Raw genomic sequence first — 22,519 nt, forward strand, 5'->3', positions numbered from 1 at the left:
TTCCTGGCAGCTGACATACATCGGCTTTCTACATTGTACTTTTATGTATATGAAATAACGTGTACACGCTTCTTTCTGTTTTTTTTTTTTTCACTCCAAACTATGTGATTGATCCATGTCATTTCATGAAGCAGTAGTTCGTTTTATAGTGACCAAACAACATTTTCATACTGTTCTCAAACTTTTTGGTCTCAAGATCTGTTTACCCTCCTAAAAATTATTGAGATTTCAAAGAACTGTTGTATCATATAGATTGCATCTATTGATATTTAGTGTGTAAGAAATGAAAACAATTTTTAAATGACACTTATTAATTCATTTAAAAATAGCAGTAATAAATCTATATAATTTATATGTAAGCATAAATAACATTTTTTAAAAATTATATATTTTTTGAAAATTGTGAAAAGCGTAGTTTTGTCTTATATTTTTGCAGATTCTTTAATATCTATCTGGCTTAGTATAAGGCAGATGGATTTTCATATCTGCCTTTTATTCAATTAGTTGTAATTCTTTTTTTCTTTTTTTGGATGAAATGAAGAAAATCTGATCTTTCACAGATATGAAGTTAGAAAATAAAGGAGTATTTTTTGGGGGGCCATGCTGTGTGGCTTTGTGGGATCTTAGTTCCCTAACCAGGGTTTCAACCCACACCCCCTGAATTGAAAGTGCAGAGTCATAACACTGAACCACCAGGGAAGTTCCAAGAAAGGAGTATTTTAATAAACCTTTCAGAAAATTATAGATATTATTCTTTTATACTACACCAAAATTCAACAAGTAGTAGTTTCTTGGAAGTTATTTGAAACTTTTATCAGTGAGATTTTTGTACTCTGTTACAGTAAATGCATTTATTATCTTGCAGTTTGAATGGATATTTTAACCCATACATGATTTGGAACATGCGTATAACAAACAGTGAAAATATTGGTTCCCTGAGTCGAGAGATCTCCCAAATGTTGATATGTTTCATTGTGTAATGTGGAAAAATCATATTCATACACCACCAATCAGAAAAATATTTATCTACTGAGAAACTGTCACGCTCACAAAGGCAGTTACAAGTTTTCCGACACTCTAACATTTGAGATTTGAAAGCCCAGAATTTATTAGGGGCCACGAATCCTGTCAGTGGTTTAATTTTATACGACAGGTTCATTTTGTTCATTTTCAAGAAAATATCTGCCAAACGCCCAGGTCTTCATAACTTTAGTTTTGTCTGCCAGTCATTCTTTCAAGGGCTTCCCAGGTGGCTCAGCAGTAAAGAATCCACCTGCCAATTCAGGAGACATGGGTTTGATCCCTGGGTTGGGAAGATCCCATGGAGAAGGAAATGGCAACCCACTTCAGTACTCTTGCCTGGGAAATCCCGTGGACAGAGGAGATTGGTGGGCTACAGTCCTTGGAGTTGCAAAGGAGCTGGACTTGACTTAGCAGCTAAACAACAACAACAACAACATTCTTTCAAATAAAAATGATGTCCTATTGCAAAAGTAGCTAGTTCAGCTCACAGCTCTAACAATTATGCAGATGCTTTCCCTTGAAATGACCACTATGGTCTTTGGTATTCAGAAGTGTTTTGTGTAGATTTCCCATTTTATCACATAGACTATTAAAAGTGTATTCAAAGACTGAGATTTCATAAAATTAATCCTGCACTTTTTCATCAGTGACATTCTTAAGTGAAGATTTTTTTCCTATGAGTTCCTACTGATGAGGACTATGTACAACGATTACTGTACAGTTGGTGCCAATGTCTTGGTTTGGACTATGGAAATTGTTTTACTCATCATGGCTTTTGGATCATCAATGCACATATCAGCACAGTGAAAAAAGGCAAAGGTGTTTAGTATTTTGAAAATAGTTTTGACTTCACAGATCCCCTGAAAGGGTATTAAAGAGCCACTAGGGATTCATGGACCACATTTTAAGAACCATTACCATAGAGGATATAATATATGACTATATCATAATTTATCTATCTAGACTATTCCTGACGGAAGTTTGCATTTTTCCCACTTGGGGACTACTTCAAACACTGCTGCTATGAACACTCTCACATGTCTTCTGGAATACACAGGCATGAATTTCTGTTGAGTATATACCTAGAAATGAAATTGTTGGTTCACTGGGTATGTATATACTCATCTTTTAAGACACTGCCAAACCATGCTCCAAAATGGTACCAATTCAGCAGTGTAAGGGAGTTCCAGTGGCTCCATGTGATAATCGAAACGACATTATTAGCTATTTGAATTTAGATATTCTTATTGTGGTTTAATTTATATCCTCCAGATGACAAATGAAATTGACCTCTTTGTTATATTTGTATTGGTCATTGACATCTTTTTTAATGAAATGCCTGTTCAATTTTTTCTTTTCAAAAATTTTCCATTGAATGTCTCTTTTTTTATCTTATTGATTTAAAATAATTATATGTGTTCTCTGAGTTAATTTTTTTTTCAAATGGTGAAGATAGAGCCCTCAATGACTTTTTTAAAAAATTTAACTTTCTATTTTAAGAATTGTAGATTCACATGCAATTGTAAGAAATGATACAGAGAGATCTCATATAACTTTTACCCAGTTTCCCCCAGTGGTGTCATCTTGCAAAACTGTAATGTAGCATCGCAGCAAGGAATGTCTCCACCACTACAAGAAGCCCCTGTTGCCCTTTGGGGTTGTTTTCTCCCTCAGCGTGATTCTGTGTGGATTCATCCAGGTCGTTGTATGTATCAACAGTTCATTCTTTTTTATTGTTGGGCAGTGTTCCCCATTATAGATGTTTCACAATTTCTTTAATTATTCACCTATTTAAGGTCATCTGGGTTGTTTCCAGTTTTTGTCTGTTATGAATAAAGCTGCTATAAACATTCATGTACAGATTGTTGTGTGAGTATAAGCTTTTCTTTCATGGGATAAATCCCCAGAGGTTACAGCTTCTGAATCCTATGGTGGTTGACTGGACTTTTTAAAAAATCTACTGACTTGTTTTCCACACATTCCCACCAGCAATGCATGAGTGATAAAGTTTCTCTGTATCCTCACCAGCATTCGTTGTTGTCATCTTTTAAATTTAACCATTCGGATAGAAGTGTAGTGATATCTCATTGTGGCTTTTATTTTCATTTTCTTAATGGATATTGGTGTAGAACACGGCCCTCATGTGCTTCGTTGTCGTGTTCATATCTTCTTTATGTCTATTCATATCTTTTGCAATTATTCTAGTGGACTTTTTTTGCACTTAAGTTTTAAATTTCTTCATATATTCCAGATATTAGTCCTTTGATGGATATGTGACTTGCAAATATTTTCTTCTAGATTGTAGCTAATTATTACATTGTTTTTATATGAGTTTTGTGGAGCAAAAGTTTTAATGTTGATGAGATCAAATTCATTAATTTTTCCTTTTCTGAATTGTGTTTCTGGTATAAAATCTGAACACTTTAGCAATTTGTTGAATGAGAACAATAAAAGCATTCATCTTTGTTTTCAGTCTTAGAAAGGATTTATTGTTTTGCGTTAAATCTAATGTTGTGAGTTTTTATAGATGATTTTTATCAGGTTCTCCTCTATTCCTAGCTTTCTGAGAGTTTTATAGTGAATGAGTGTTGAATTTTTTCAAATACTATTAACATCAATTGATATGATCATGGAGAAGGCAATGGCACCCCACTCTAGTACTCTTGCCTGGAAAATCCCATGGACAGAGGACCCTGGTGGGCTGCAGTCCTTGGAGTTGCTAAGAGTCGGACACGACTGAGCGACTTCCCTTTCACTTTTCACTTTCATGCATTGGAGAAGGAAATGGCAACTCACTCCAGTGTTCTTGCCTGGAGAATCCCAGGGACAGGGGAGCCTGGTAGGCTTCCATCTATGGGGTCGCACAGAGTCAGAAACGACTTAAGTGAGTTGGCAGCAGCAGCAGCAGATATGATCATGTCATTTTCTATTTTAACCTACCAATATGGTAGATTACAATGATTGCTTTTTGGGTATGTACCAGCTGTGCATTCCTGAAATAAACTCCATTCTTTCATTGTATGTGATTATTTTTATGTATTGTTAAGTTCTATTTGCTAATATTTTGTTAAAAATTTTTGCATCTCTATTTGTGAAAGTTAGGTTTATTTTCCTGTAGTATTTTTGTCTGGTTGTGATATAAAGTTATAAGAGTACTGCTAGCTTCATAAAACAGATTGGGAAATGTACCCATCTTTTCTATTTTCTGGAAGACATTTTGTAAACTGTATGTTAATTATTGCTTAAATATTTTGTAAAATCCTCAAGTGAAGTCATCTGGACCTGGAAATTTACTTGGGGAGAGTATTTAAATTATGAACTCAATTTCCTTAACTGTTATATGCTATTTCAAGGATCTATTTTATATTGGTTGAGATTTGGTAGCTTGTGCTTTTATAAAGAATTTGTCCATTTAATCTCAGTTGTCACATTTATGTGTATCTAGATGTGTGTAATATTTTCTTGCTATCTTTTTAGTCAATTTGCATACATTGAACCATCCTTGCATCCCAAGGATACATTCCATTTCATCATGGCATCCAGTTCTTGTAATGTGCTGTTGAATTGTTTGCCAGTATTTTATAGAGGACTTTTGTATCTCTGTTTATCATGGATATTGGTCTTTAGTGTTCTTTTTTTTGTGGTATTTTTGCCTGGCTTTGGTATGAGGGATGCTGGCCTCTTATGATGAGTTGAAAAGTATTCCTTCTTCTTTTTTTTTTTTTTTTTGAAATATAAGAAGGTTTGGTATTAATTCTTCTTTGAATGTTTGATAGAAATCTCTGGTGAAGCCATCTAGTCCTTGGCATTTTGGTGTGTGGAGGGGAAATATTCGACTACTGTTTAGTCTCCCTATTTGTTATTGATCTGTTCAGATTTTCTAAAACTTAACTCTTTTCTAATGTATGCATTTGGTGACATATATTTCCCTCTCAGCATTGTTTTAGCTATGCAACACACATTTTGATATGTTCTACTTTCAGTTTTATTTAATGCAATATATTTTGTAAAATTTCCCTTGAGACTTACTTTTTGATCCATGGATTATTTAGAAGTACACTGTTTAGTTTCCAAGTGTTTGGAGATTTCCTGTTACTGACTTCAGATTGACTCTGTTATGATCAGAAAATACATTTTGCATATTTCAACTTTTATACATTTGTTGAAGTTTGTGTTATGGTCTGGGATGTGGTTTGTCTCAGTATATGTTTTGTGGGGGCTTGTGTATTCTACTACTGTTGGGTGCCCTATTCCATAAATATGTTACTTGAACATTTTTTAGAATTCCCTTTTGATTGAAGTATTATGTTCTACTTTTCTAGTTATTCTTGGGAGGAAGATTTATCTGCTATACCTGGTTCAATGTAGTTAGAAGTAAAAGTAACCCTTAAACATGTATGTGAATCTGAACGTGTATCCTGTATTCATGAGGCTGTGAATGATTTGACCAACAGGTCCTGTGACGGCTACTTCCTCTGGCACTTGGCCAGAGCAGGAAGTTCTTATCTAAAATCACGATTGTTACTAGCTGTGACTTGTCTTCTCTCTTCTCCAGGACTTTGTGTCGTGTATTGAGAACTACAGACGAAGAGGACAAGAACTATATGCGTCTCTATACAAAGATCACGTACAGGTGAGAAGCAAGACAGTGTCTTTCTCTGTACAGTAGACTGGAATCCACCTGGAACGTGAAATAAAGATTCACGAGAGCCTTTGGCTTAAACTCTAAATTGGCTCAGACAATAGTTGATCATCAGTGAGTCAGTTCTACCTGCAAGACCTATGCCATGGAATTTGGATCCACAGTGACAGCAGCTGAAGAGATAGGCAGTGTGTCCACTCACTTATCTACCCATTCATCTACTAGTAAACAGGCATCGAGAGCCCAGGGTGCCTCAGACCTTGTGCTGGGCACTAGGGGCATGACTCTGTTATCTATGCCCCTGGGACAGGCCCTTGCATGTCAATGTCTCACTATTTGAGTTCACCAACTTCATTCAGAACTAGCAATACAATTAATAAATCCGGTTGGCATTGGGGGAAAAATAAGATGAATCATTTAGGATTACATCCTTTATTTAGGAATATCCCTCATCACACTTGTTCCATTTCAAGACAGACAACATTGTTTATCTAAACTTTCAAATCAGCATCTAGTCAAGACCAGCGACCATTTCTCTTCCTGTGGTTGGAAATGCTTGGAAGATTTGTTCATGGCTAGGAGAGTTGTGCTCTGTGGTACTTGGTGGATTTCTGCTGAAATGTGAAAGATGGAAAGTTCATGGGAAAGGACGGAACCTCAGCAGAGGCTCTGAGCCCAGAAGGCAAGGGTCCAACCTCCTGGACCGGGCTCATTTTCAGCATGGGGCCTGTCTGGGGCTCAGAGAGCGCTTGAGAAAGTTGTGTAGAGCTTTACTGTTGATTGAGGTATTTTTGAGAAAATCAGCATTTTGAGGCTAATCCATAAGGACACTTTCCAAGTGTTTAAATATTTAAGACAGATTGTTTTGATGTTTTAAAGGATGCAGATGTTATCGCTGTCTGATGGATATGATGAGGTCTGGAGCGCTCACCCTGCTTTCTTTTAAGCAACAGCACACTTTCCCAATGTAGCCTCGCTCCACTTCCTGAGAAGTCAAGTCCAAGGTCTGAAAAGAAATCAGGCCCATGAAATATGCTGTGTTCTTCAAGGACAGCTTCTCCTAAGTACACTCTGTGAGGTCCTCCCAAGAGGGTGGAGATAATGAGATTCAGGCCCTCACCCACTCGGCTCTAGTAACAGGCTACATAAACCTTCTCCACCTGGGCATTTTACCTGCACCCAAGAGGTCGCTGGAGATGCAGGCGCTCACTCCGTGACGAGAGAGACCTGCCTGTGGGCTGTGTCTACCGCAGGTGCCAATCCATCCCGCGCTTTCTCCTGCTGGACATAAGGTTGCCGAGAGCAGGGGTGTGGCCTTGAGTATGGACACATCCACCTCTTTGCAGTCTGCTCTGTGTGGGCTCTCGAGACCCTAACAGTTCCAATCCCAATAAGTGATGCTCACAGCCCATCCTGTAACCATTCATCACCCACCAAAGTCAGGTCAGCCATACTCCAGCACTGGGACTGGAAGTAGACAAGGGCTGGTTGCCAAGAGGAAAGCCTCAAGGAGGCTACCCAGGAGTTTCTATTTAGCCAAGGATCATAGCTGCCTCTAAGTCACCAGCATCCCTGCCTCTGGGTCTGATGTGGCATTTGGCCCATCGAGGTTTGAACCAAAAGACTTTACCCTGTGCCCAAACATGGGCATCCCGAACACCTTGCAGATGCAGAAACTCAGGACTTTTGCTTATTTAGTCCCGTCATGTGCTCAGTCCTGGGACCACATATAGCCTTCTATTATGGATTAAACAACTGTTCATCTCTGAGGGATGAATGAGGGATCCTATCACCGACACTCGTATGTCTGACTGCAGATATTCAAGAAAACACATTTGCCCTGCGATGAAGGCTCAGGCAGACATGAACCTCCAGGTTGCACAAATGGAGCCTTAAGGTGGAAGGGATGATCTTAAAAGACTAATTTGCAACTCCAGATGGACAACCCAGTAGCTTTGGATCATTCATCCTCTATGAAGCTCAATATGGAACTACAAATGCAACAATAGTCTCCAAGGAGCTGAAATATTTTCCCCAAACGAGTGTTCATTTCATATAACTAAATCCATATAAAAGACTTTGGATAGTCATTATTTTCCTGGAGTCCTTTATTAAAAAATTGGAGTACTTGTAAAATGCTATGATCATTTTGGGTATGAATTTAAGAACTGTGGAGAAACAAAGTAATCTTGTTTTGAAATAAGATTTGCTTTATTCACAATAATAATACTAACTGCTTAAGTTTGTGAGGCACCATATTAAACTCTTGAAAATATTGTCTCATTTGATCCTTATATAATCCCATGGTTTTATTATTGCGGTAATATTACTAACCACATTTGACTGATGAAGATTCTGTGTTTCCTTCAGATTAACTGGCTAGTGAAAAGCAGAAATATTGTGACAACCCAGGTTCATCTGATACCAAAGACCATGTGCTTAGAACTATAACATCTGTCTTGTTTTTGAGGCAGTTTGCAAGCTCTGAGAATGATTTTCCCATTTAAAATGGTCCAGGTTTTCAGGGCCTACCTCTAAGTCTGCCAGTCTTTGAATTAATACGGGCAGAAAGCAGGATTTAATAAAATGATACCAGGGCCCTAGGAAAGGATTCAGGCATGCAGGCTGAAGCTAAAGGCTGTGGAATCAGACAGACTGGGTTTCAATCCTAGCTTGGCCAGCTGTTGGTCACCTTAGGGAAATCACTTCTCCTCTTGTAGACTTCGTTCCTTCATGAGGATAATAGAAATTACTTACAAGTTCCCACATTCACTTTCAGTGTCATTGTGTGGAGGAGATGAAATAGAGCAGGTAAGGGGCTCAGCTTAATATATGACAATGAGTGTCTTCTCTATGTCACATTTATAAGGTCTGTGCTTCTTGTCATGAACACTTTCACCTTTCTGAAAAATTAAAATGTAGGGTGCATACCATCAAATATGTGAATAGTTGCAAAAGTTCGCCCTGCAGACAAAGGTGATTCTGCTGTCCAAACTGAACTGAAATGTTTTCTTGAAAGATGATGTAGGGGACTTCAGTGTGGCATACAAAAGCGGTTTGGGTATTGATGTATTTTGTTAAAGGTTTGAGTTATACTCTAGCAGAAGATGCTGGGCTTCCCCAGTGGCTCAGTGGTAAGGAATCTGCCTGCAATGCAGGAGACATAAGAGCTGTGGGTTGGATCCCCGGGTCAGGAAGATCCCCTGGAGGAGGAAATGGCAACCCACTCCAGTATTCTTGCCAGGAAAATCCCATGGACAGAGAAGTCTGGCAGGCTACAGTCCATAGTGTTGCAGAGTCAGACACGACAGGGTGACTGAGCACAGCGGACCACCAGCAGAAAGTACAACAGTCAAGTGCTACATATGCCAACTGTGAGGGTTTCATAGACATTAGGTGGGGTTATTTTCATTATTATCAAAGGTTTGGGCTTCTGTGAACGGTCTCATCGCACCTTCAGTCCAGACACTAGGAGTGCTTTCAGTAGGAGTGGGTAGGGACCGTGGTAAAATTCCCTGTCTACTCTGAAGGGCAGGGGCTATGGTGGGCTGCTGTGTCTGTTCTATCAAATAGCTCCCCAGTCCTCTGATGAGTAGCATGGGGGCCTTTGGGACAGCACAGCACACAGCAGTCATGAAGCTCTATGGGCCAAAGGGCAGAGGATTTTTCTCCTCCTTGAACCTGAGTTAAATGGTCTCAAAGCTGGACAAACTGATTTCTTCTCCTGACCTGGTCCTGGCTCCAGAGATTTCACTACACACCCTGCATGTGCTTGGAGCTGCCTTTTGAGGTTATTTTATTCAGGCAGTTACGAGGGGCTTGATCTGCTCATCCCAGGAGGTTTGGGGCCAGGCCGATAAAGAGCTGTGTCCAGGGGTGATGCTATATTTCTGCTTCCCAGAGACGGAGATGTGGCAACATCAAGGCGGCCAGTGCATGGACCAGAATCCAGGAGCAGCTTTTTGGGGAGCTGGGCTTGTGGCATCAGATGGCAGAAGCCACACCCTGCTCCCAGTGGGAACTGGATTGGAGAGAAGGACCGGCTCGTATGCGGAAACGCATCAGACGCTTATCTCCACTGGAGGCCCCGAATCAAGAAAGGCTCAAGGTAAGAATTAGATGCAACAAGACAGGATGCTTCCAGACAGGAAGTGTGCAGGGAGATGTCTCCCTAGCTTTTCCATCTGATGTTTCCATCAGGAGTGCTTTGGCATGAACAGGTAGGAAAAAGAATGTCCACAGTTAACTGCAGCAGTGCTGAAATGTATTCTTGATGCTGTTTGACAGAAGAATCACTGATTCCCCGAGTACATAGAAGGGATGATCTAACTGCAGTCTGAATGAATGTAGATATGAGTGGTTCATATCTACAGCACCAACCCCACCAACCTAATACCATGCTGACATCCAGAAAAGCCCATTAGAATGATCTGGATGCCAGCTTTTGGAAAGAGCAATGTAATGGACATAGTCTACCTGCCCAAGTTATGTGTCTGGAGCAGTCATAACCAGCCCTCATACGGGCATTACTGCGCAGGCAAATCCCGTATCAAGTCTTGCAGTGGAAATAGTTGGAACTCAGCTATTTCTGCAAGCTCGAGCCAGTGACCCATTTAGTCCAAACTACACTGAAACTGGATTAGATTCCCAGGCAAGAAAATCTGGACAGTCCCTGGGACTTGGCTGTAACGAAGCTTGGACTCTCTATCAAAAGCCTTTTAAATGATGAAGAATCATCCTTGGATTGGTAGTGAATATAGGAAGAACCTGTTAACAGCATTTCAAGTTCTCACTGAATGATCCTAGTTTAAGAGATTCTAAAAAGCTGTCTTTCCAAACCCTGGAACTCAAGATGTTTTCTTCTGCATTCACCTGAAGTTACAATGTTGGGTTTATTCTCTAGTCCATCACCTCATAATCTTTTACCCATCTTAAATCCTTTGTAAAACCTAATGAAAAATTATATTTAATTTATTCAGTAGACATTTTAAGTTTCAATGTGTTATCAATAAACATCTGGTGGTATATAGTATTTTTCCCTCAAATACATTCCTTAGGAGATGGAGGCAGGAAAAATAGGCCTACCCATGGTGCTGATGGCAAGGCTAAAGGCTGGCTGTGGAACCTGGCCTCTGGTCTCTTGGGCTGCCCCAGACCCTGTCTCTGGTCCCCCCTCCAGGGTGGCCCATACCACAGACAGCCAGGATGCTCTTTACTCCCATTTGGCATATCTTTGGTAATTACTGTAAATCTGACTTAATGGAAAATTGTGGGTTTTTTCCCCTTTGACTCAGGAACATTAATATTTGCATTTCATCGTGGTCCTTTAGGATTTGGCATTTTGCTCCCCTTGCAGCTGAGTCTTGAGTGTATGAGTGATTCAAAGGGGTCAAATATGTGTGTGCGTGTGTATGTGTGTTTGTGCAAATCTTTGGAATGGGGGCGGGGGCACATAGGTATCCACATTTAATTTCTGTTTCTCTGGTTTTATTTTAGGAAAGCCAAGACAGAAATGGCAATGTTTCTCAAATAAACACTGAACACCAAGGTATTCAATTTATCTAGTTTTTAATTTAATAGTTAAACCAATTTTTTGCTTTATTTAACATCTTCTTAAAGGTATCAAGTTAATATACTGTAGGGACTGCAAGTCTAGAGTAGAGAGTGCAAACCCTTTCATCACCATGTTCTTGCAGGCATGAGTACTCTATTAAGGGAAGGATTTGGGGTTTATGTTGCAACAATAAGAACTTTTTTCAGGAAAATTATCTTGTCAATTTGCTCTGTGAGGGAAATCTTAAGTGCCCTGCCCAATACAAATACATGTTCAATATGTGAACTAAAACACCTCGGAGGAAAATGGGAAAATGTTTTAGAGCAAAAGTGGATGGAAGAGATATTTAATACTTACACTGAATTCTCTGATTATAAAGATGACAGATATAGTGGTCATTATTATTTCTCCAGTTTTAAAATGTACTTTGAATTCCTTATATTTATTTTTTATGTAATACTCATGGAGGAACTTGGTTGAATTGATATGTTGATAATCTAGTTTATTTTCAGAGATCATTTTGCCCTGTACACTTCCAAGTGAAAGTGAAAGTTGCTCAGTCATGTCCAACTCTTTGCAACCCCATGGACTGTAGTCCATGGAATTCTCTAGGCCAGAATACTGGAGTGGGTAGCCTTCCTTTCTCCAGGGGATCTTCCCAACCCAGCGATCGAACCCATGTCTCCTGCATTGCAGACAGATTCTTTACCAGCTGAGCCACCAGGGAAGGCCTGAACACACCCAAATGCATACCAAATACACACTCAGACACATGCACTATACTTCAGTTTTTGTGTTTCGGCCAAAGATGTGCCTTTTGTTTCAAACACTCCCTGTCTGTAAGTTTCACTGTACCTTAGGCTGCAGTTAATGTTATCTCTTTAACCAAGTGGCAACTTCCTAGAGCTGATTAAACTTGTCTCGTTCAGTGCCTTAGCACCGGAGTTTGTGTGGAGCTTGCTATCTTGCCAGTCTGCAGTAACAAAGCCCAGAAATAAGGATCTTGAACCCTGACCCTGTGTTGATTTGGGGGTCCCACTGTAGCGCAGGGCTTGGGATGACATTGTAACACCCATTTTTTGGTTTCTCTTCTTTTCAGCCCAAGCGCCATAACCCTAAGGTTAGAAGGACAGTCTGCCTGCTCTCCTTCTCAAAATGGGTAGCTGCAGAGGATGCAGTGGCAGAAAGCAGGGGCTGGTTTTATGAGGACAAAAAACCAGGGCCATGGGCTGCTCAGTCCCCTCGTTCACCATACATAGGGCCCCCCTGGTTGCCTAAGACCCCAGGTCTTCTCTGTGTTTCCAGCATGGATGCCCAGTTCCCAGTAGGGAGCTTAGGAAGGGGAAAGAAAGGGGGTGTACTCTCCGCCATGCCTGCGGGGTGCCTGTGCCTGCACAGCGTTCTCCTTGCCTGGGGAAAGCCTGTCATGACTGTCGCTGTGAGCGGCAGGCGCTTTCACTCAGCCAGATGTGAGACGCCCAGGCGGGGAGGAGTTCAAAGAGATGAACATCCTGGCACAAAGAAAATGACCAGAAGCCCCCTTGACCTGGCTGCCATGTGCAATGTGTTGCTCAAGGCAGGTGGACACCCAGGACAGGGTGGAGGAAGAACATCTAGGGATATACGTAGGTCTATGCTTAGCTGGTACCCAAATGCACGTGTCCAGGAGTGCATCCTCAGGAAATAAGTCTGTATGTACACACACTGATTGCAGCACAGTAGATTTTGGTACAGAAATAGATAATAGTTGTATCTCTAAAAAATAGGAAACAGGTTGAGTGTTTATGGAAGTCACACAATAGATTATTACACAGCCACTTAAGTTGCTCTCTAAGACCTTTTAATGGAATAGGAAAGTATTCATGGCATAACTTTTTTTGAGCAAAAATTTAGAAAAGAAAAGCTATAAATTCAATATAATTCTCATCATGTCAAAAATTACATGTGTGCGTACATGTACATGGGGCTTTCCAGGTGACTTGGTGGTAAAGAATCAGCCTGCCAATGAGGAAATGCATGAGACATGGGCTTGATCCCTGGGTCAGGAAGATCCCCTGGAGGAGGAAATAGCAACCGACTTCAGTATTCTTGCCTGAAAAATCCCATTGACAAAGGAGCCTGGTGGGCTACACTCCATGGGATTGCAAAGAGACAGATGCAACTGAGCATGAACACACGTGTTTTTCTGCACATACACATATGTGTACAGAAACGATATAGAAGTACACCCAAGTACGGCCAGTGAGGGCAAAGAGCCCGGAGATGAAAGGGACTCCTGCAAGGGACTCGGCTCAGATCCTGCCTCAGATGTTAGTAGCCGTATGACCTTGAGTCAAATAATTAGCCTCTGTCAGTATCTTCATTTGTCAAGTGAGGATGGAATGGAATCTACAGCCTAGATAGGAGTAGAGGGAAACTGTCATTCAAGGATCCGGCACAAAGTGCTCACTAAATGGAAGCTATTGTTATTTGCACTCTTTCTGGGTTCATGGGCAATATTTGTTTTATTTTTCACAGTTTTTGTATTTCTCCCAATTTCATGAGTGTTCCAAGTTTTTTCTCTTTTACAATAAGAAGATAGTTTCCATAATTAGGAGGGAAAAGATCACTTTTTAAAAAGAGTAACAAAGTGAAGTTGAGAAAAAGCAAATTCTGGTGACCCTCTAGGGAATTGCTTTACTGATTAATGAAGGTGAATTTTGAGATGTCGCCCTATGGTCACTGGAGACCCGAGAGCAACCTGGCTTAGATACACTTTCTGGAGTAAATCAACCTGCAGGCATGATCACCTCACAATGAGGTCAGAGGGGCATGTCCACTTTCAGAAACATCGAGGGACACCCTGGGGTCCACACCACTCATGGCTGCTCTGAGACTTTGCAGCTCCTCCCAGGGCCTCGGGCCTGGGCTGCACCTTCCCTCATGATGCAGGGTGGCCCATGCACAAACCACATGTCCCCTTCCTGCTGTTGCAGACGAGCTGACACTGAAGGAAGGCGAGAGCGAGGCAGATGAGGTGGCGGGCTGCACCCAGCTGACCTTCTTCCCTGCCTTGCACGAAAGCCTGCACTCCGAAGATTTCTTAGAGCTATGTCAGGAAAGACAAGTCATCTTACAAGAGCTTCTTGATCATGAAAAGGTAACACAACCCGTCATGATTACTCTTTAAAGATTATCAGACATGAGAGAACTCAACTTTTTGCATTCCCATGGGAGGTGATATCTCTATTCACCATAAAAAAGAGAAGGAGCAAAAAAATCCCAGCATACTCCTACATTTGTGGGCCCAGAGCAAGTGTGGGAATGCCCATAATCTTGCATCAAAATGTTTAGATGTAAATCACAGTGCTAATCTGTTAAATGAAATTTGTTCTAATGTCCTACATTGACCTTTACAATAACCTGGGGGGCCAATTTCAGCTTAGAATTCTTGACCTTCTTGTGCTTCAGCATCTTGGTCCCCTGCTCACAGCCTGCCACCCCGAGGGTTGATCCCACACCTTCCTGAGGGGCCTTGGCGGATGTGCTTGGACACTGACACATTCGCCCCAGCTGTCCCCATGCTCCTCACCCTGAAATCAGCTCCCCTCGCCAGCACTCAAGCCTAGAGGAAGCACACTCACGGCACCGTGAGCCCCAGAACGGTGGGCCTGTGCATAGCATGCACAGCCAGGAGGCAGGCTGCGCGCTTGGCAGGGAAACCTGTGGTTGGGAACGCCTGGAGCTGGGCTGTGGGATCCCAGGCTCTCGGTGTGCGTGACCTCTGGGTATGCCTGGAGGAGGGCTAGGGGGACTCCCTGAAGTACAGGCACAGAGGTGGGCTCTCTTACACAAATCTAAGTAAGTATGGAAGATGAAGCGCATGTCCCAAAGTAGCACAGAACTGAACTGAAATCCCAACATGGCCACATACTACATAAATGGCCGGTTACTTCATCTTCACAAGCCTCAGTTACTCTCATCTTTAATATCGCAGCCATAGCAACCATTTCAAAAAATGCTCATAAGGCTTAAATGGAATAATGGAAGCAAAGTGACTAGTGCAGAGCCCAGCTCATGTGAGGTGGCTCATTAAAGACCAGTTCTCTTCCCTTTTCAAAGGCTATCTCATCTATCAACACTTCTGTCTGGGTTACTATGCATGTAAGTGAAGAAGAGGCCCCAGCAAAGCAGAGGAGTGGGCAGGGCAGGGCCAGAAAGTCATGCAGGGTCTACACAGAGGTGAATGCATGAGAGCTGAGGCCTAGCCTGGCCACAGGGTAGAGAAGAGCAGAGCAGACCTACGGGCCACTGAGTAAGCAGCTTGGATTTCCAGGCACAGGTGACAAGCTCAGAGAGTCTGTGATGGGTTTCAGCAAGGAGCAGAAATCGAAGCCTGTCCTTTCCAGGGGCAGGTTCCTGGTAGAGACTCCTGGAGGGTGTCAGATTGGGATTTGCTCCTTCCAGGCGTTAGGTAAAAGGGCTGGCTTGAAGCGCATTGGCCAAAGGGATGACTGCAGTGCTTCTACACATCGCTTAGTTGCTTTCAGATCTGGGTAACAGTTCAGTCAACACAGTCCTGGAAGAACAAGGTCCTCATATGTGCTTAACCCGCAGCTTTCAGCCAGAGAGCACATTTGCAAGCCCCCATCATATCTGGCCACCGTGCGTCTGCTCATGCTGGTTCATCTACCTGCAGTGTTCTGCGTGCTAGACTCCTGGCAGCTGACTCGCCGAAGCCCATCTTGACCAGTCCCCAGTCAGAGACCTAGAGAGCTGTCTCCTTCATTCCCTGTGTCCCCTGCCCACTACATCTCCTCCTACCTTCGCCCCTGGCATACAGGCTAACCTTCACCACTCCACCTGTCTCTCTCTCTCTCACTGTACTGATGCTCATTAATGGAGTGACCCCCATTTCTCCCTGAGGTGCCCAACTAGGGGCATGCCAGTGAGTAAACACTGATGAAAAAGATTTACTATGAGTGTGTGTGTGCTAAGTCACTTCAGTTGCATCTGACTGTTTGTGACCCATGGACTGTAGCCCACCAGGCTCCTCTGTCCATGGAATTATCCAAGCAAGAGTACTAGAGTGGGTGGCCACGCCCTTCTGCAGGGGATCTCCCTGACCCAGGGATCAAACCCACATTTCTTATGTCTCCTGCACTGGTAGATGGATTCTTTACCACTAATGCCACCTGGGAAACCCCAAAGATTTATTATATTTACATTCCTTTCATTTTGGCTATGCACATAGTGTTAGTCTACTGTGTTAAGTTTAAAAAATGGATATTAAAACATATATATATATAACATATATATGTTTATGTGTGTATACATATTCATAATATCCAGCTGCTGAGTGCTAACAGCTGATAACAGTTTGAACACATCATCTGTTAATATGTTCATATAGGTAAATGGATGTTTAACAACTGCCTAGTCAATTGAAAACAGCTAGGAGATCAGTGCTTTCTCACTTTAAAAACCTTTCTTTGCTTTATGCTCTTAAAGGATCTTGTGAAGCAGTGATTCTCAGCATGGGGCAGCCTTACTCCCAGGGGCCATTGCCAATGTCAGGAGACACATGTGGTTGTCATGACTTGGTGGGGAAGCTCCCAGGGGCCATTGCCAACGTCAGGAGACACTTGTGGTTGTCACGACTTGGTGGGGAAGGGTCGCTACTGGCCTCTAGTGGGCAGAGGCCAAGGATGCTGCTTCACATCCTCCAGTGCTCAGGAGAGAAGAGATTAATTATTCAGCCCCAAATGCCCATAGTGCCAAGGTGAGAAATCTTGATATGAAGGATGCATATTGCACAGATTATTGAGCCCTAGCCCTCCCTCCCCACTTCTCTGATAAGGTAAGGAAGTAGGGAATTATATATTGTCTCCATATTGACATGTAATTCTTTATATTGTGTTGATAAGAAGAGAGCATTGGCAATACTTTGTCTTCATTTGGTATATTAATTTTCTATTGCTGCCATAACAAATTACCAAAACTTGGTGACTTAAAACAACACACATTTATTATCTCAAAACTCGGAGCACAACATAGCTCAGCTGGTTTTCTGCCGAAGAGTCACACCTGGGCTGAAACTGAAGTGTTGGCAGGGCTGTGGGTCTCTCTAGAGACTCTGAGAATGAATGCATTTCCGAGCTCGTTCAGGTCTTGGCAGAATCCAGTTCTACGATTCTGTAGGACTGAGGTCACTGTTCCTTGCTGGCTGTTAGCCAGGGTTATTCTGAGCTGCTGGAGGTTGCCCACATCCTTGCCTTGTGGTCCCCTTCCTACATCTTCAAAGCCAGCTGCAGAGGCCTTCTCACCCTGCACATCTCTCCAACCCTCTTCTGCCTCATCTTCCCTCTCCTTTGTCTCCCCTCTGCCTCCCTCCTCCATTGATTCTCTCCCACCAACTCTTCCACCTTCCTCTTCAGCTGCTAAGGTCTCATGGGAATTGGACCTATCAGGTAATCCAGGGTAATCTCAATATTTTAAGGTCTACTGATTTGCAATCTTAATTTCATCTGAAATGAGGAATCATTTCCAGCCCTTCCAGTAGCACGTGGGTTAGTGTTTGATGGGATAACCAGGGACGAGGCTCTTGGGGGACATCTTTGTTCTCAAATACTGCCTGCCACATTTGGTACCACTGAGGGTCCACATCTCACCTAATCCATGTTCCTACCTTCCAAGAAGAGCTTCTGCAGACTGCGTGACTCCCAGGCACTTGCCAAGACTGGCCATGTATCTGCAGCCCTGCCTGGGCTGGGCTGAGGGAAAGGTCTGAAGTTCATAGTCACAGTCAGTGCTGATACCAGCCTGGCCTGTGCAGCGGGTACTTGCCTTCAGCATTTTTGCTAATTGTCTCATGCTGCAGCACTTCATTCCAGGGTCTTGTTGGGGGAGCCAGAGCCTGAAGCCCCCAGATGGCCAACTTTCCCAGCCTCTGAGAGGCAGGCCAGGACTAGCAAGATGCTGTTCTCCTCTCCTCCCCTGCCTGTACTTAAACTTCAGTGTTTCTGGGTCTCTGTGTCACACAGCAGGAAGCTGTCAGAATGCTTCACGTGGCTCATGATTCCAGGCTGCACAGACAGGAGCTTGTGAAGCCCGACAGGGGCTGAGGCAGGAACTGTCCTGTCTCCACGCAGTGCTGGGCGTCCCTTTGTCTGCGGAGAGGGGCCACCCAGGGTGTGGGGGCCAAAGGAGCGTGAGGTGCTGAGCAGCTGCAAGCAAGATGGCTCTGAACATTATCAAGACATTTGTTCTTTGCACAAGTTGTTTTGATCCATTTTGTTGGGTTGTGCTCATTGCCTCTGGCTTTATGGTTAGTTGTGGAAGAGACTGTTTTCTGATTCAGCTGAATTCCTGCAGGGTCAGTGGACCAAACCACCAGATACAGCCGGTCCCTGGAGAAGCTCTAGGAGACAGGTGTGGGCCCCATGGGGACAAGCTTCTGGAGGTGGAGTGGGCAGGGGTTCTAGTCTGGCCCCAGCTCCACCTGCACCGCTTATATTGCATGTCCTCACGCTAGACTCTGTGCCAGGCACAAGGAGCTCTTGGTGGCTTATACCTGCTATTATTACTGTGACTGGGGCTCTTCCTTTAGTAGTATCTTAGGATTTGTTCTTTCAGTCCAAGAAAAAGGGGGAAATGGGGTATGAACTCTGAACACCAAGCAATGACCTTGAGGAAGTGGGGAAGGGCCTGTCAGTGCAAACAAAGAAGGGCTCCTCTATGGACAATGTGGAGCCCCACACAGGCCTCCTTCCAGCAGGTCAGGTTTCTCACAGGTTCCACTCTGACCCTCTGTTCCATCCTTCATCATCTCAGCAGGAAAGAGATCCATCCGCTCAGACCTGGATTCTCTCAATCTGTCCCAGCTCAGCACTTGCCCAGTCGAGGAAGGGAGAATTGTTGCACTGACTCTAGAACCGTGGTGCAAATGGTAAAGAATCTGCCTGCCAATGCAGGAGATTCAAGAGACGCCGCTTTGATCTCTGTGTTGGGAAGACCCCTGGAGAAGGAAATGGCAACCCACTTCAGTATTCTTGCCTGGAAAATGCCATGGACAGAGGAGCCTGGTAGGCTACACCCATGGGGTGGCAAAGAGTTGGACAAGACTGAGCACGCACACACACACACACTTTGCCATGAAAGTGTTCAAGCAAAGATACAGGAAACTGTGCCCACAGCAAGGGTGTGTGTGTGTGTGTGTGTGTGTGTGTGTGTGTGTATAGATGGTTATTTTCTGCATTTCCTCAGACTAATATTTTCTGCTTGTGTTGAGACATTTTGTGTCAAGTACTGTAATTCTAATTCAGCGTTGTTGAGATAATGTCAGCATTGTTGAGAATTCTCCTAATTCAGATGTCTCCATAAGACCTTGTAGGTCTCGTGTGTTTTCTAAGTGAAAGCACACCCACGCAGGGTGTATGTGGCAGGTGTGCGCCCACACTCAGAAGAACCAGAGCATCTGCCTTCAGTGGCCATCACAGAAAGTGGGCAGGTAGCCTCGCGGAGAGTCCTGCCCCTTCTCCCCTGCCATCTCAGAAGCACTTGCTTTTAGGGCCTTTGCAAGACCCAGCCCAGGGGACCGCAGGGCACGTCTCCTCACACACTTCTGGATGGCTTGTCCCTACAGAGGCCTCTGGGGGAAGCCAGCAGACCGGAGCTCAGAATGGCAGCAGCTTAATTCATTTCTGTGTGAGAACACTGGCGCTCCGATCGCCTCCAGCGATACCTGGGACAGTAATTATTCTCTGCCAATTTTGTGCCATTGATTAATGATTCCCAGAACCACAAACACACTTCTCTGCAAACAGCTCCATTTGACACGAGGAGTGGTTTATTTAATGCATGTTAACCGTGGGCTTGTGTCAGCTGCTGCGTCCCTTGCACCTCCTCCACAGAGCTGCTTGCTAAAGTGTCTCCACTTAAAAAATGTGCTTCCAGACCCAGTCCAGAGTCAGAACTCCTATGGGAGTTTTTTTACTGTTGCTTGAAAATTACATGAAATTAATTAATTTCATGAAAATTAATTAATTACATGAATTAATTATTTAATCCATGTAATTATATGTAATTAACTAATTAATAATTACATGGAAAACTAAGCATTCATTTTTTTCATTTACATTTTTTACTCAATGTAAAATATTAGTATGACTTTGTTAGAAATGAAATCAGCTTAAAGGGAGATCTTTTTGTGCTGAACAGCAGAGAGCAGCATCAAGCTCTTCATAGGTATTTTTAGCTGAAGTCATCTGTAGAAAGTGAAGAAGTGTGTTAAACTTCTCACGTAGAATCTTCCCCCCAGGTAAGTCACCGTGATGGACTTCCTAGAATGCAGAGCTACACGTGTGGTCCCTACCGAAAACCTTCTGAGACTCTCTTTGGCACACTCCGTGCCCTTCTGAGTGGCCCTGTGCTTCCCTGGACTTGCTTCTCTCACCCTTACACAAGTGTGCAAGTGTGCATGCACACGCACCTGCCTTTTAATCTAATTATACAGAATTGTTTACGTTCTCTAAACATGCCCCACTGTCTCAAGACTTTGTGCCTTGGAAATTTTCTCCTCTGTTTTTAGTCTTCTTAACTTATAACACAGCCTTGGGGTCCCCACCTCGAGACTCACTGCTCTGATGTCCCCTCCACTCCCTCTCTGGGCTCTGTCTGGGCCAGGTGCTCTCCTCTGTGCCCCCAAGGTATGTGTGCTTCCCTCCAACATCACGCTCTTGGAGGACAGTTGATAGTCTCCTCTCTTTCCTGTCAAGCCACAAGCACCACAGAGATGTGCTTTATGTCCCCTTGTGTTCGCGTGGGGGCACAGGCTAAAACATCTAACACATCTCTATTAAGTGAAAGTGTGAGCAAATAAGCGAGTGGCAGCCATAGGTTTGCATAAGACAGGACCTCAGCTTTCGTAGCCTGGCTGGCGTCCCCAGCTCAGTTTCTGACCCGGTCTTCAGGCCATCTGCATCAGAATCAGCTGGCCTGCCTATTCAAATGCAGATTCCAGGGTCCACTTTGTACCTCTGTGCCTCAGAACAACTGGGATGTAACCTGGGAATATGAACTTTAACAAGCTGCCCAGGTGACTCTCCTACCTAAGCTTTTCAAATAAATGCTGAGATTCATGGCTCTGGGTTTTACAATATACAGAGCTGCCCTCGGAGAAGGCAATGGCACCCCACTCCAGTACTCTTGCCTGGAAAATCCCATGGATGGAGGGGCGTGGTAGGCTGCAGACCATGGGGTCTCAAAGAGTCAGACAGGACTGAGCGACTAACAGCAGCAACAATGAGAGAATGTGCACGTTAGCTCTGTTCCTGGACACCTCACGTGCTAGTGCTGAAGCTTACATTTTCTACCTGGAAAGTTAAGGTGTTGCACTAAGTTGCAGACTAATAGTGCTGGAAGAAATCTTGAGAGAGCCTCCAGCTGAACTTCCCCTTTGGCAGACATCAGACTGAGGCCTGCTTCTAGGAGAGTGTGCAGGCATGGGCTTCCACAGGATGTCCCAGAACACTGTTGCCCCTCTAACTTTAACTCTGGCGGTTTCGGACTTCCAGACAACCTGTTCCTTATCATCCCAGGGCCAGGCGTGGCTGTGTGCTTACTTATCCACCCATTAGGAGTGAAAATACGTCACTTAACTGATCTTAAACATGTTCTACTTATGGAGCTGAAGTTCCACTCTTTTTAAAGTGATTGATAGAATCGTGGCAGGAGGGATTTCTTCATCACGAGTGAACTTGGTGATAGAGCCCTCTTAGGGCTAATTTAAATGGAAGAGCAGGGAATAGTTCACTTGGGCTCATTTTCCAGTTTTTAGAATGTTACTCTTTTCTAGCCCAATCCATTTTTAAGCTATTGACCCAGCTCTCACCAGACATTCTTCTTGTGGTTTGGTTTATTCTGGTTATCACTTAATTCTCCCCCAAAGGAAAACACCCGGAGATCATGAGAACATGCTGCAGCCTCTGCTGTTGGCACCCCAGAGTCTGGCCAAGGGTGGGGCGTCACAGGGACAGGAGAGGCCAGGGAGGTACACAGGCCTGTGTACTCGGGCCCCACATCCGACCATGTGAACTGGAGGATGAGGTCTCCTCCGTACAAAGGTGTAAGAGAAGAAGCTTCAACAGCTTGGCCTAGGAAGCATAAACACCCTCCACCAGCGCTGGTGCGAGTGTGAATTAGCGTCGCCTCGCGGGAGGGCAATCTGGCACTAGATCGGAATAGAAAATGCCCACATCCTTGACCTACAGTTATACTTCTAGGAATTTAGAAGATTTACTACAGATTTACATATGTGTTCA

General features: G+C 43.5%; 1 protein-coding gene across 2 annotated transcripts in view; it reads left to right on the forward strand.

Annotated features, from left to right (window-relative positions):
* WDFY4 (WDFY family member 4) overlaps positions 1–22,519 on the forward strand; it is a 248,503-nt gene that overhangs the window by 149,149 nt on the left and 76,835 nt on the right. For both annotated transcript variants that reach the window (XM_027530472.1, XM_027530473.1), the window contains 4 exons: positions 5,579–5,656; positions 9,567–9,773; positions 11,162–11,213; positions 14,195–14,358. In XM_027530472.1, the coding sequence (XP_027386273.1) occupies positions 5,579–5,656; positions 9,567–9,773; positions 11,162–11,213; positions 14,195–14,358 (501 nt within the window). The remainder of the gene's footprint in view (positions 1–5,578; positions 5,657–9,566; positions 9,774–11,161; positions 11,214–14,194; positions 14,359–22,519) is intronic.

The sequence above is a fragment of the Bos indicus x Bos taurus genome, chromosome 28 (genome assembly GCF_003369695.1).
Source record: "Bos indicus x Bos taurus breed Angus x Brahman F1 hybrid chromosome 28, Bos_hybrid_MaternalHap_v2.0, whole genome shotgun sequence".
Taxonomy (NCBI): Eukaryota; Metazoa; Chordata; class Mammalia; order Artiodactyla; family Bovidae; genus Bos; species Bos indicus x Bos taurus.